Source organism: Calidris pugnax, unplaced genomic scaffold, assembly GCF_001431845.1.
Source record: "Calidris pugnax isolate Ruff unplaced genomic scaffold, ASM143184v1 scaffold947, whole genome shotgun sequence".
Lineage (NCBI taxonomy): Eukaryota > Metazoa > Chordata > Aves > Charadriiformes > Scolopacidae > Calidris > Calidris pugnax.
Genome location: NW_015091581.1, coordinates 1 through 13301, shown reverse-complemented (window position 1 = coordinate 13301; position 13301 = coordinate 1). Strand labels below are relative to the sequence as shown.

General features: G+C 56.0%; 2 protein-coding genes across 2 annotated transcripts; both read left to right on the top strand.

Moving 5' to 3' along the window:
* The first annotated feature begins 300 nt into the window (after positions 1-300).
* Positions 301-5475, top strand: LOC106899860 (butyrophilin subfamily 1 member A1-like). Its single transcript, XM_014961793.1, has 9 exons — positions 301-436; positions 719-803; positions 1256-1603; positions 2376-2480; positions 2753-2773; positions 3226-3246; positions 3622-3642; positions 3784-3804; positions 4460-5475. Exons 3-9 carry the CDS (start codon positions 1423-1425, stop codon positions 4996-4998), a joined length of 909 nt encoding a protein of 302 aa, XP_014817279.1. The 5' UTR covers positions 301-436; positions 719-803; positions 1256-1422; the 3' UTR covers positions 4999-5475.
* A 2006-nt stretch (positions 5476-7481) lies between these two features.
* On the top strand, positions 7482-13066 carry LOC106899859 (butyrophilin subfamily 1 member A1-like; the record flags this gene model as incomplete). Its single annotated transcript, XM_014961792.1, has 9 exons — positions 7482-7578; positions 7882-7966; positions 8447-8794; positions 9312-9541; positions 10670-10690; positions 11064-11084; positions 11853-11873; positions 12256-12276; positions 13046-13066. Coding segments are annotated over exons 2-9 (756 nt in total), but the record flags the coding sequence as incomplete, so codon positions are not given.
* Between the last annotated feature and the right edge of the window lie 235 nt (positions 13067-13301).

Here is a 13301-nt window from a genome sequence, read left to right as displayed (position 1 = left end):
TGGGCTGTTGAGTTTTGATCCTGAATAGACAAATGTCCTGAAACACCAATAAAAACCAGTGCAGGTGAATGATTTATCATGGCCTGGTTGGAACTTTGCTCCTTCCTTTGCAACAATGGATGTACAAAGGAAAATCAGCCCTTTCTGGGAAAAAAACCCTGACTATTTATGGGTGCAAAACCAAAGGTGCAAAGTTGCTGGGAGAGGCTCAGCCCTGGAAAAAGCCACCTCCACCCACTCCCATCCAGGAATGGGGAGGGTGATGGTTTCGCTTCTCTGCTTTGCCACTGGCAGTTTATTTTATGACTCTGGCCTTGCTGATGTGTCTCAGTTCTGGATGAGGAACCTGAGCTCACAACGAGGGACGTAGAGCATTAAACCACATCCTGGAACTTGGCAAAGATTGGAGATGTGGGGTGCAGCTCCTAGACCTCAGGTGAGGGAATTTCCTTTCCAAAGGGGATTTAGAATATTTAATTAATTGAAAGTCTTAGGAAAGGATTTTGAGTAAATCCTGGGGAGGGCAGTGGGGCAGAGCAGGGGCTGCACCGGGAGCAGCACATGGTCCCAGTCTTGCCCTTGACCAAGGGTTCCTTCCGACATCAGGGTGCAGGTGGTTTGGTGGGATTTCTGGAGCGGCACTGGGGGCAGGTGCAGCCCTTCTTCCCCATCCCCTCCATGGCCCTCCCTCTGTCTCCCTTCCCACCGTCTTCTCCAGCTCTGGCCACAGATGGGGTTCCCTGCAGTCCTGTGGGCCCTCCTCAGTCATTTCCTGACTCTCCACCTCCTCCGGCTGGGATCAGGTAGGGATCCTACAGGGCTGGGGGTGCTGAGCGAGCTCTGGGTGGCCGATGTGGGGCAGGGGAGGTGCCGTGGGGCAGGAGGAACTGACCTCAGGACTCAGCTGTGCATTGCTTTCATTTTCCCTTGGGCTGGTGATGGCACAGATCCATTGCCCTGGGACACGTTCAGTCCTGCCCCAAGGTGTTCCCCCAAAGCCTTCTGCCAGGGCTGGCTGGGGTGGGAAGTCATGATTTTCTGGAGCAGGTTCCCACCACCAGGAAACCTCTTTCTTCTTCGAGTCCTCCTGCTCCTTCTCCAGTTTCTCCAGGGTCTTTGGGCCACGGGGAGGACAAAGCAACACCCACGGGAAGGAGTGGGCACCGCTCACGCCAAAATGGCCCCTTGCCATGCGACGCCCATAAATTAAGTTGGTCGTAATGTTTGTCTCTCTGTGTCCTTCTTCTTCACCAAGTGGAGTTCAGAGTGGTGGGACCAGGTCGACCTCTCCTTGCCACCGTGGGGCAGGACGTTGTGCTGCCGTGTCACTTGTCCCCAGGCATGGACGCTCGGAGGTTGGAGATCAGGTGGATCCGGCACCAGCTCTCCGAAACAGTGCACCTCTACTGAAACGGAGAGGACATGTATGGTGAGCAGATGGAGGAATACGCTGGAAGGACAGAGTTATCCAGAGATGGTCTGTCCAGTGGGAGCCTGGACTTGCGAATCTCTGAGTTGAGACCCTCTGATGATGGCCAGTACGTCTGCACCGTGCGAGATGCTGCCTCTTATGGAGAAGCTGTGGTGCAGCTGAAGGTGGCAGGTTTGTGGCTGCTGTGTTGTTTCGTGGGGATGGTGCAGGTGTCCCTGGGTTGGTGTGTGTCCCTCTCATAGCTCTGTCCCATCCTCACATCCATCCATTTGGTTCTGAAGGCAATGAGCCTTTGAGAGTGGTCAGGTGTGAGGGGGTCTCTTCCCATCTGTGCCTGCTGAGGAGGGAGCATGCTCATGCTGCTGGAGGGGGTTTTGGGGGCAAGCAGCATGGATGCAGTAGCTTTGGGTCTCTGTGGTGTCCTTGTGATGCTGTGTTGGTGCAGAGATGCTGCCTTGAGGTGCCAAAGCTTGGCCGCTCGGTGCTGCTCTGCCAGGCTGTTTATGGGAGATCTGGGATCATTTGGCCTCAGTGCTCTCTGGTTCCTGCAGACGTTGGGGTGGGTTGGGAGGTGAAAGGAGCACGTGGCCTGCCCCCTGGGCACCCTGGGATGTGTCTGGCATGGGGTTGGGTCTTGGCCTTTGAGCTGAGTCCATCCCTAACTCAGGGCAACCCGGGCTCTTCCCCCAGCCTTGGGCTCTGTCCCTCTTCTCTCTCTGGAGTACCTGCAGGTGAGTTTCAGTGCAGGAGACAACCTGAGCGTGATGTGCTTTAGGGAAGCTTTGTGGTGTCCATGGGATGGGGAGGTTGATGTCCCATTGAGCCCAAGGCTCCCTGCACGAAGCTATATGAGCTGGATGTTTGGGGTTGCTTTGGGTTTTTTCTTCTCCTCACACAGGGGAGTGTAAAATGAGGCCTTTTCTCAATGTTTTTTGTTTCCCAGTTCCATTTTTCCACATTGTCCATCCCCGGATGGCAGCTCTCATGGTACTCTTCCTGCTTTTAGTGATGTGTTTTGGTGTCATGGCTTATGTCTACCGAAGGCAAGGTGAGTTTGTAGTGGGGGGGATGGAGTGGAGTGGCTCAGGTTGGAGTGAGGTCCATGGATGTACGCAGAATGCGATCAGAGTTGTGTCAGAACAGGTTTTGCTTTCCTTAAAAAGGAAGGATGGGGAGAAGAATACAGGGTGTGGGTGGGAGGAGAGGGAGCGTGGCCAAAGCATCTGACTGGTGGGAAGGTCCAAGAGACTCTGGTGAGATGGTCCCAGTGATGAAGCAGCCACTCTCCTGACCTCCCCCTCCTCTGTCTTTGCTTTCCAGTGGTGCAGTCCAGAGCGCTGGGTGAGTCCTTCTGCCTGCCCGCTTCCCCCACCCCCAGCCTCCTGAAAAAGGAGCCCCCTGGGAAGTATGTGGCTTTGCATAGTTCTTGATGTTTCTCTGGTCATTGATGTGGGTTGACGGAGCCCAGAAGGGGAGTGGAGAACCCTGGGGTTGGGAATTGGACACAGGAGGTGTCCTGGCTCATGGGAAGAAGCGGAGGCAATTACTGACTGAGCATAAATCAGGCTGAGCCTTAAATCTCTGCTTAAGTCAGGTGTAACTGCGGAATGCCTGAGTGGGCTGGGGTGGGGATAGGAACCCCCCCAACCCTCCCTGGGAGCCTAGGAGATGAAACTTTTCCGGCTCTCCAAAAATAAGGAGCTTGGGCTCAGCCTAAGCTCTGCCTGCTTGCGCCATGGGGTGAGAAGCTGTCCCCTCTCATCACTCATTGCTCCTGTTTTTTCCCTTTCCAGAGGAACGAGATGCAGCACTGGGTGAGTCTCCGTTAGCTCCTTCTGACTTCATGTCCTCTACGGGGTGCTTTGTGCTTGGTCCCTTCCCCTCTTGCTCGTCCCCTCTATCCCTGCATCCCCTGGCTCTACAGAAACCCCAAGGGGAGGTGCCTGTGGCCGGTGAGCAGCTCAGGGACAAGAGAGCAGGGGTGGACCCTCTCCCATGCCCAGAGCTCCTGGCGACCAGGCGTGGGATGTGACCAGGCTGGAGGGAGCCATCTCTGGGACCCAGGGAATGTTTTCCCTCTCCCCAAAAAAGGAGAAGTTTGGGGGTTTCCCAGCTCTCCTTACTCAACCTTGAGTACTTTTGGGATGAGAAGCTGTCCTCTCTGATCAAATATTCCTTTTGTTTTCCAGAGGAACAAGGTGCACTGTTGGGTGAGTCTCCGTGAGCTCCTCCAGGCTTGATGTCTGCTCTTGGAGAGTGTGCTTGACCCTTTCCCTCCTTGCCCTTTTTCTCCATCCCTGCATCCCCTGTTCTCTCTGAACGCTCATTGCTTCTGTTTTTTAATTTTCCAGGGAAACGAGCTGCAGCCCTGGGTGAGTCTCCGTGAGCTCCTTCTGGCTTGGTGTCTTCTTACAGTCTCTCTGTGCTCAACCCTTCCCCTTTTGCCTGTCCCTTCCATCCCTGCATCCCCTGGGTCTGGGGAAAACCCAAGGGGATGTGCCTGGGGAGTTGGGCAGCTTGGGATCACCAGACCAGGGATGGCCCCTTTGCCCTTCCCAGAGCCGCTGGGGACCAGCCATGGGATGTGACCTGCTCTTGTCTCTCCTTGTAGCTCCGAGAAAATTTCTGCTACCTCAGAATCCAGATAATGTGTATTTTTTATTATTGTTATTTTATGTTTTTTATGGGTGAATCCTCTTCCTTTCCCTCTGTGCGACGTGTAACTGGGCTGTCCAGTGAAGGGACTGGCCATGCCTTGTCATGTTGGTGACTCAGAGCCCCCATGGTACTGGGTTGTATCTCACCTCCTTTTCTTGCCATTTCACCCCATTCTGAGTTAAACTGTGGTGACCCAGAGGTGCCATCTGCCTCTTCTCACTGGACTGAGCTCAGCCATGGCCATGGTGGGGATGGAGAGGAGGAAGGAGATGCCCAGTCTCCTGCCCTGGGGTGCAGGCCCTGGCCCTGGGGGAATGAAACTTGCCCAGGACTGAGCACTGATGCTCCAGCTCCTCCTGTTCCCTGCAGACATGGTGACCCTGGATCCAAACACGGCTCATTCTGAACTTGTCCTGTCAGAGGATTTGAGAAGTGTGAAGTGTGGAACCACATGGCAGAACCTGCCCAACACTCCTGAAAGATTTAAGGATCTGCGCTGTGTGCTGGGCCGGGAGAGGTTCCAGGAGGGGAGGCACTGCTGGGAGGTGGAGGTGGAGGAGGTGGTGGGAGGTGATTCATGGTGGGGTGTTGGGGTGGCCAAGGAGTCTGTGGAGAGGAAGGGGAGAGTGTTACCAAGCCCTGGAGATGGGGTCTGGGCGGTGTGGCACTGGGAAGGGCAGTTTGAGGCTCTCACCTCTCCTCCCACCCCCCTGTCCCTGTCCCCAGTCCCCAGGAGGATCTGGGTCTGTCTGGACTGCAGACAGGGGCTGGTGACTTTCCTCAACGCGGACACTGGGGTCGAGATCTTCACTTTCCCACCAAGCTCGTTCCACGGGGAGACCCTGTGCCCCTGGTTTTTGCTCGAGACAGAGGAAACCCAGCTGTGCCTCAGGGGCAGCACCCTCTAGACCCTCAGCCCCACTTCCATCCTCATGACAGCATCCCACCGACCCTGTCCTTCTCCAGAGACTCCCCACTCTTGTCTCCTGGCTCCTGCAGAAGATGTCACTCTCTGCACTGTCCCAGCTCGGGGAGCAGAGGGGGAATGAGGGGCAGGGGACAGGGGCTGCCGTGGGGTAACCCTGGTGCTGGGAGGCTCTGAGCAGGGTGGTGTCCTCATTTCAGCTTTGATGGAGTTGATTTTCTTTCCAGTATGGGGTGCATTTTGGATTTTGTGTGGGAATGCTGTTGATCACACATATTTTCATATGTGGCTGAGAAAGGTTCACATCAATCCAGGGCTTTTCCAGCTTCCCCCTGCAGCTGAGAAAGAGCACGGCCAAGATGAGGTGGCCAAAGGGATATTCCACCCCACAGATATCCTGCTGGGGATAGAAACAGGGGCTGCTGGGGGGCTGGGACCCTCCTTCACTGCTTGGGATGGGATTTGCAATCAGTCCTCAGGTGCTGAGGGCAACTGCTCTTGTATCCCTTTATTTTGTGCATTTTATTTTACAATTAATAATATTATTTTCCTCTACCGTAACTGTTGTATTAAACTGTTGTGTTTATTCCAACCCATGAGGTGTTTTCCCCTCCTTTTCTCCCTCGTCTCTCCCCCTGGGTGGACAACTGAAGGGGGAGTGAGGGAGCCACTGGCTGGGATTAAGCAATGCTGTGGGGCAAGGGACCTCTAGGACCCTCCTGGATCCCCTTGGGTCCCCTTGGAACCTCCTGGATCCCCTTTGACCCTCTTCGATCCCCTTGGATCCCTTGGACTCCTTGGATCTCTTGCATCTTCTTGGATTCCCTTGAAACTCCTTGGAACCCCTTGGAACCTCTTGGATCCCCTTGGTACTACTCGGAACCCAGCTTGGAACACCTTGAAGACTTGTATCACCTTGGATCCCCTTGCAACACCTTCGATGCCCGGGAACCCCTCTTAGACACTCCACGAAACCTCTGTCAACACCTTGGGACCTCTTGGATCCCTGGGCTCTGCCCAGCATGTACTCACCATGAGCATCCTCCTGCACCCCGTGACCCTTTTCTGAAGGAAACTGCTTTTTCTCTACCCAATTCCCTTCCCACTTGGGCACTGGATGAAGGAAGCTGTGCCTTTTTGTTTATTTGGGGGATTTTTGGCTCTGTGTGCGACAGCATCTTTGTCTCGGAGCAGATTTAGGTGCAGCAGAAGAAGAAACGCCTGAGAGTGGAAGGAATTCCCAGCCTGGGGCTATTTTACAGTGATATCTTGTGTTATTGACAGCCAGTGCTGTGGGGACCAGGGGTGGCCCTGGCTGGGGACTGGGGGTGGCTGAGCCAGGAGGGATGTGGAAAGGGGCAGGGGGACGCGCAGGAAGGTGCTGGGGCTGTGGGAATGGAGAACAAAGCCCAGACGGGGCATCCCTGACTCCCAGGGCCAGTTCCCATGACCGGAGCATGTTCTGATGACCGGATCCGCTCCAGGTGATGCTGGCGTGCAGGTAATGAGGGGGAGGATGCTTGGAGCTGGCTCTGGGACCCCCCACGCTGTACCGACCTGGGAGGTTACAGGCCCTTTTTACCTCCCCTTCTGCTTATTCCACCACCCCTAGGGCTGGATATGGGTCCCTTACACCACTGGAGGCTCACCATGGTCCCCCTTCCCACGTCTGGATATGACCCCAGGGATCCCCCTGGAGCTGGGTAGGACTGCCCCGGTACCCAGCCCTTGCTATGGAAACAGCCCCACCCTACCCGTCCTGCACCCCTTATTTTGGGCATGGGCTCCCCATGCATAAGGTGAGATATTGGGGACAGCAGGGAACATGGCCTCCCCAGGGATGGGAGGTCCCCAAGGTGACAGGGCACAGCTGGGGTGTCTCAACATTTGAAGCCTCCCCAACCCCATCTAGTCCCCTCGTCCCTGGCTCCCCACAAGCTCCCGGCTGTTGTGGAGCTGCAGGGACACTACTCCTCTGACATGTCCAAAAATCACAATGAGGCTCTCAGCTCTGCATGATTCCTCCCCAAAAATCCTTATTGTCCTTCATTTTCCATTGTTTTTCTCCTTGTTTTGGTTCCTGGGACCCATGAGCTGCCGAGTTTTTCTCCCAAATAGAAATGTCCTGAAACACCAATAAAAACCCCCAAGAGATGGATGGAGCAGAACCGGCGCAGGTGGATGATTCATCATGGTCTGGTTTGGACTTCTCTCCTTCCTTTGCAACAATGGCCTTACACAGGAAAATCAGCCCTTTTGGGTGAAAAAGCCCCGCTTATTTATGGGTGCAAAACCTTGCCAAAGTCCCTGCTCCAGCACAGGCTGCCGGAGAGGCACAGCCCTGGGAAAAGCCACCCCCACCCACGCCCATCCAGGAACGGGGAGGGGGATTGTTTCGCATCGGTGCTTTGCCACTGGCAGGTTATTAAATGACCCTGGCCTTGTTGATGTGGCTCAGTTCTGGATGAGGAACCTGAGCTCACAATGAGGGAGGTGGAGGCTTAAATCACTTCCTGGAATTCTGGACCCTGGAAACTGGCACAGGTTGGAGACTACACATTGGGTGAGAGAAATTTCTTTCTGCAGGGGAATTTAGAATATTTAATTATTTTAAAGTCTTTGGAAGGGATTTAGAATAAATCCTGGGGAGGGAAGTGGGGCAGACCAGGGTCTGCACTGGGAGCCCTGCATGGATCCCGTCCGTCCCTTGACCAAGGGCTCCTTCCAACGTCAGGGTGCAGGTGGTTTGGTGGAATTTCTGGAGCGGTGTTGGGGGCAGGTGCAGACCTTCTTCCCCATCCCCTCTGTGGCGGCTGTAACCCCCCCCTTGCCCTCCCTCTGCCTCCCTTCCCACCCTCTTCTCCAGCTCTGGCCACAGATGGGGTTCCCCACGAGCCCATGGGGCCTCCTCAGTCATTTCCTGACTTTCCACCTCCTCCGGCTGGGATCAGGTAGGGATCCTGCAGGGCTGGGGGGGCTGAGCGTGCTCTGGGTGGCAGATGTGGGGCAGGGGAGGTGCTGTGGGGCAGGAGGAACTGAGCCCAGGGCTAGGCCTCACATTGCTTTCACTTTTCCTTGGTCTTGTAATGTCACAGACCCTTTGCCCTGGGACATCTTCCCTCACACCCCATGGTGCTCCCCCAAAGCCTTTGTCCCTTCTGCCAGGGCTGCTTTGAGTGGGGAGGGGGTCATTTTAAGGTGTGGGGGGGGGCATGATTTTCTGGAGCAGTTCCCACTGCCAGGAAACATCCTTCTCCTTCGAGTCCTCCTGCTCCCTCTCCAGTTTCCCCAGTGTCTTTGGGCCGCAGGGAGGGCAAAGCAACGCCTGCGGGATTCATCAGGCATTGTTCATACCAAGCTGGCCTCTTGCCATGCCCCTAAATTAACATGGGTGTAATCTCTGTCTCCCTGTGTCCTTCTCCATCACCCAGCGGAGTTCAGAGTGGTGGGACCAGGCCGACCTCTCCTTGCCACCATGGGGCAGGACGTCGTGCTGCCGTGTCACTTGTCCCCAGAGGTGGACGCTCAGAGGTTGGAGATCAGGTGGATCCGGTACCTGGTCTCTGAAACGGTGCACCCCTACCAACACGGAGCAGACCAGTATGATGAGCAGATGGAGGAATACATTGGAAGGACAGAGTTGGCCAGAGATGGTCTCTCCCGTGGGAGCCTGGACTTGCGAATCTCTGGGTTGAGACCCTCTGATGATGGCCAGTACGTCTGCACTGTGCAAGATGCTGCCTCTTATGGAGAAGCTGTGGTGCAGCTGAAGGTGGCAGGTTTGTGTCCACTGTGGTCTTTCCTGCATATGGTGCAGGTGTCCCTGGATTGGTGTGTCCCTTCCAGAGCTCTGTCCCATCCTCACATCCATTTATTTGGTGCCATGAGCCATGAGCCGTTGAGACAGGTTGGGTGGGAGGGGGTCTCTTCCTATCTGTGCCTGCCCAGGAGGGAGCACACACATGTTTTTGGGGGTAGAGTGGCATGGACATGGTGGATTTGGGTCTCTGTGGTGTCCTTGTGATGCTGTGTTGGTGCAGAGATGCTGCCTTGAGTCGCCAAAGCTTGGTCGCTCGGTGCTGCTCTGCCAGGCTGTTTTATGGGAGATCTGGGGCCATTTGGCCTCAGTGCTCTCTGGTTCTTGCAGATTTTGGGGTGGGTTGGGAGGTGTGAGGAGCATGTGGCTGGCCCCACAGCCCCCTGGGCACCCTCTGATGTGTCTGGCATGGGGTTTGGGTCTTGACCTTTGAGCTGGGTCCATCCCTAACTCAGGACAACCCCGGGCTCTTCCCCCAGCCATGGGCTCTGTCCCTCTCCTCTCTCTGGAGGCTTACGAGGACGGAGGCATCCGGGTGGTGTGTCGATCGGCCGGCTGGTACCCAACACCGGAGATGCTGTGGAAGGATGGCAGTGGACAGCATCTCCCCTCAGTCTCCCTGAGACGTTCCCCGGATGAGAGGGGCCTCTTTGAGATCCAAGATGTCATCATTGTGAGCGGGAAGGGAGATGGGAAGGTGTCGTGCATGGTGAGGAACAGCCGCCTGGAGCAGGAGCAGGCGTCGTCCCTGCACATCTCAGGTGCAGGATGGGAGCAGGGCTGGGGTTGGCCAGGCTGCTTGGGGGTTTTTGCCCTCAGGGGGCTGGAGAAATATGCGGGGGGGAAGGGGAGGGCAGGGGAGGGGAGGGGAAGGGGCTGCACCTGCAGGGGCGTTTTAGTACAGGAGATAATGTGATCCTGGTGTGCTTCAGGGGGGGTTTGGGATGTTCATGGGATGGGACGGAGGATGTCCCCTTGAGTCCAGGGCTCCCACAACAAAGCTTTAGGAGCTGGAACTTTGGAGTTGTTTTGGTTTTCTTTTCTTCTCCTCACAAAGGGGACTGTAAATTGAAGCCTTTTCTGGATATTTTTTTGTTTCTCAGCTCCCTTTTTCCACAATGCCCGTCCCTGGATGGCAGCTCTGGGTGTGCTCCTCGTGCTTTCAGTGGTGTCCGCTGCCCTCAGTGCTTACCTCTTTCGAAGGAAAGGTGAGTTTGCATCACCACAATGTTTTGCCTTTATTCAAAGGAAGGCTGGGGACAAGGACACAGGGTGTGGGTGGGAGGAGAGGGAGCATGGGCAGAACATCTGGTGGTGGGAAGGTCCAAGAGACCCTGGGGAGATGGTCCAAGTGATGAAGCAGCTGCTCTCCTGACCTCCTCTTCTTCTGCCTTTGCTTTCCAGTGGTGCTGTCCCGAGTGCTGGGTGAGTCCTTCTGGCCCCTGACAACAGCAAAGCTGGTGGAGCCCCCAGGGAGGGACGTGGCTTTGGGTGGCTCTTGATGTTTCTCTGGTTGCTGATGTGGGTTGATGGAGCCCAGAAGGGGACTGGAGAGCACTGGTGCTGGGAACTGGGCACGGGAGATGTTCTGGCTCCTGAGAATAAATGGGGAGTGGTATTGAGTGATCTTAAATCAGGCTGAGCCTTAAATCTCTGCTTAAGTCAGGTGTAATTTCTGAGAGCCTGGCTGGGCTGGGGTGGGGATAGGAGGGCAGAGAACACCCTTTTGGAAAAAGGGGACTTCTCCAATTCCCAAAAAAGAAGGAGTTTGGACTCAGCCAAGGGGTGAGAAGCTGTCCCCTCTCATTACTCATTGATTTTGTTTTTTCCTTTTCAGGGAAACGAGGTGCAGAACTGGGTGAGTCTCCGTGAGCTCTTCCTGTCTCCTGTCCTCTTCTGGGTGGTCTGTGCTTGGACGCTTCCCCGCTTGCCCGTCCCCTCCATCCCTAAGTCCCCTGGGGCCAGGGGAAACATCTGCAGGGATGTGCTTGCGGGGTGGGAAGCTCAGGGCCACCAGGGAAGGGCTGGGCCCTCTCCCTCGCCAAGAGTACCTGGGGACAATCCGAAGGGCATGACCAGGCTGGAGGGAGCCATCCCTGGGACCCAGGGAATGTTTTCCCACTCCCCAAAAAGGAGAAGTTTGAGGTTTCCCCAGCTCTGCTTACTCCATCTTGAGCACGTTTGGGATGAGAATCTGTTCTCTCTGATCAAATATTCCTTTTACTTTCCAGAGGAACAAAGTGCACTCTTGGGTGAGTCTACATGAGCTCCTCGTGGCTTGATGTCCTCTCCTGGGCCCCCTCTGCTCGACCCTCTCTCTCCTTGCCCATTTTCTCCATCACTGCATCCCCTGGGACTGGTAAACCCTGAGGGCATGTGCCTGTGGTGGGTGGGCAGCTCGGGGACACCAAAGCAGGGGTGCACCCTATCCAATGTCCAGAGTCCCTGGGGACCAGCTGCGGCACTTGACCAGGCTGGAGGGAGCCATTCACAGGCTTTGGGGGTCGCTTCCCAATCCCCAGACAGAAGGATGTTGGGATCTGCCCGAGCTCTGCCCACTCCAATAGGAGCAGCGATGGGGAGAGAAGCTGTCCCCTGTCATCACTCATTGCTCCTGTTTTTCCTTTCCAGAGCAACGAGATGCAGCACTGAGTGAGTCTCTGTGAGCTGCTCCTGGCTCCGTGTCTTCTCCTGGGTGCTCTGGGCTTGGTCCCTTCCCCTCTTGCCCGTCCCCTCCATCCCTGCATCCTCTGGGTCTACACAAACCTCGATGGGATGTGCCTGGGGATGTGGGCAGCCTGGGGACACCAGAGCAGGGATGGACCCTCTCCCACGTCCAGACCTGCTGGCCACCAGCCATGGGAATTGAGCTGGCTGGAGGGAGCCATTCACAGGGTTTGGGGCTCCTTTCCCACATCCCAAAAAGGAGGAGTTTGGGAGCTGCCCACGCCTGTGGTTGCAGGCGTGCGATAGGAAGATGTTCTCTCTGATCACTCATTGCTTCTGTTTTTCCTTTCCAGAGCAACGAGATGCAGCACTGGGTGAGTGTCCGTGAGCTCCTTCTGGCTCTCTACCGGGGTTCTGTAAAGGGGGCTCTACGCTCGGTCCCTTTCCCCCTTGCCTGTCCCCGTTGTCCCTGCATCCCCTGGGGCCTGGGGAAACCCTGAGGGTCCGTGCCTGAGCGGGTGGGCAACCTGGGGATACCAGAGAAGGGATGGACCCTCTCCCATGCCCAGGGTCCCTGGGGACCAGCCGTAGGGTGTAACCAGGCTGGAGGGAGCCATCCCTGGGACACATGGAGTGTTTTCCCACTCCCCAAAAAAGGAGAAGTTTGGGGGTTTCCCCAGCTCTGCTTACTCCATCTTGAGCACTTTTTGGATGAGGAGCTGTTCTCTCTGACCAAGTATTCCTTTTGCTTTCCAGGGCAACAAGCTGCACTTTTGGGTGAGTCTCCATGAAATCCTCTTGGCTTGAGGTTTTCTCCTGGGCCCCCTCTGCTCGATCCTCTCCCTCCTTGCCCATTTTCTCCATCGCTGCATCCCTTGGGTCTGGGTAAAACCTGAGGGCATGTGCCAGTGGTGGGTGGGCAGCTCGGGGACACCAGAACAGGGGTACACCCCCTCCCATGTCCAGAGTCCCTGGGGACCTACCGCGGCACTTGACCAGGCTGAAGGGAGCCGTTCACAGACTTTGGGGGTCAGTTCCCAATCTCCAGACAGAAGGAAGCTGGGATCTGCCCGAGCTCTGCCCACTCCAATAGGAGCAGCCATGGGGTGAGAAGCTGTCCCCTCTCATCACTCATTGCTCCTGTTTTTCCTTTCCAGAGCAACGAGATGCAGCACTGAGTGAGTCTCCGTGAGCTGCTCCTGGCTCCGTGTCTTCTCCTGGGTGCTCTGGGCTTGGTCCCTTCCCCTCTTGCCCGTCCCCTCCATCCCTGCATCCTCTGGGTCTACACAAACCTCGAGGGGATGTGCCTGGGGATGTGGGCATCCTGGGGACACCAGAGCAGGGATGGACCCTCTCCCACGTCCAGACCTGCTGGCCACCAGCCATGGGAATTGAGCTGGCTGGAGGGAGCCATTCACAGGGTTTTGGGGTGCTTTCCCACATCCCAAAAAGGAGGAGTTTGGGATCTGCCCATTCCTGTGGTTGCAGGCGTGCGATAAGAAGATGTTCACTCTGATTACTCATTGCTTCTGTTTTTCCTTTGCAGGGAATCGAGAAGCAAAATTGGGTTAGTCGTGATGATCTCCTCCTGGCTTGGTGTCCTCTCCCGGGTTCTGTGTGATCAACCCTTCCCCACCTTGCCCGTCCTCTCCATCCCTGCATCCCCTGGGTGTGGGTAAACCCCAAGGGGATGTTCTTGGTGGGGTGGCCAGCTGGGGGACATGAGATCTGGAATGGACCCTCTCTCCTACCCAGACCTGATGGACACCAGCCATAGGATGTGACCAGGTTAAAGGGAGCCA

Excerpts from the sequence above, each read along its gene's own strand:
- LOC106899860 (XM_014961793.1), top strand. The coding sequence starts at position 1,423 with ATGTATGGTGAGCAGATGGAGGAATACGCTGGAAGGACAGAGTTATCC. Across the intron at positions 2,774-3,225 it reads GGTGCAGTCCAGAGCGCTGG|AGGAACGAGATGCAGCACTG; the intron begins GTGAGTCCTTCT and ends TTCCCTTTCCAG. Across the intron at positions 3,805-4,459 it reads GAAACGAGCTGCAGCCCTGG|ACATGGTGACCCTGGATCCA; the intron begins GTGAGTCTCCGT and ends TGTTCCCTGCAG.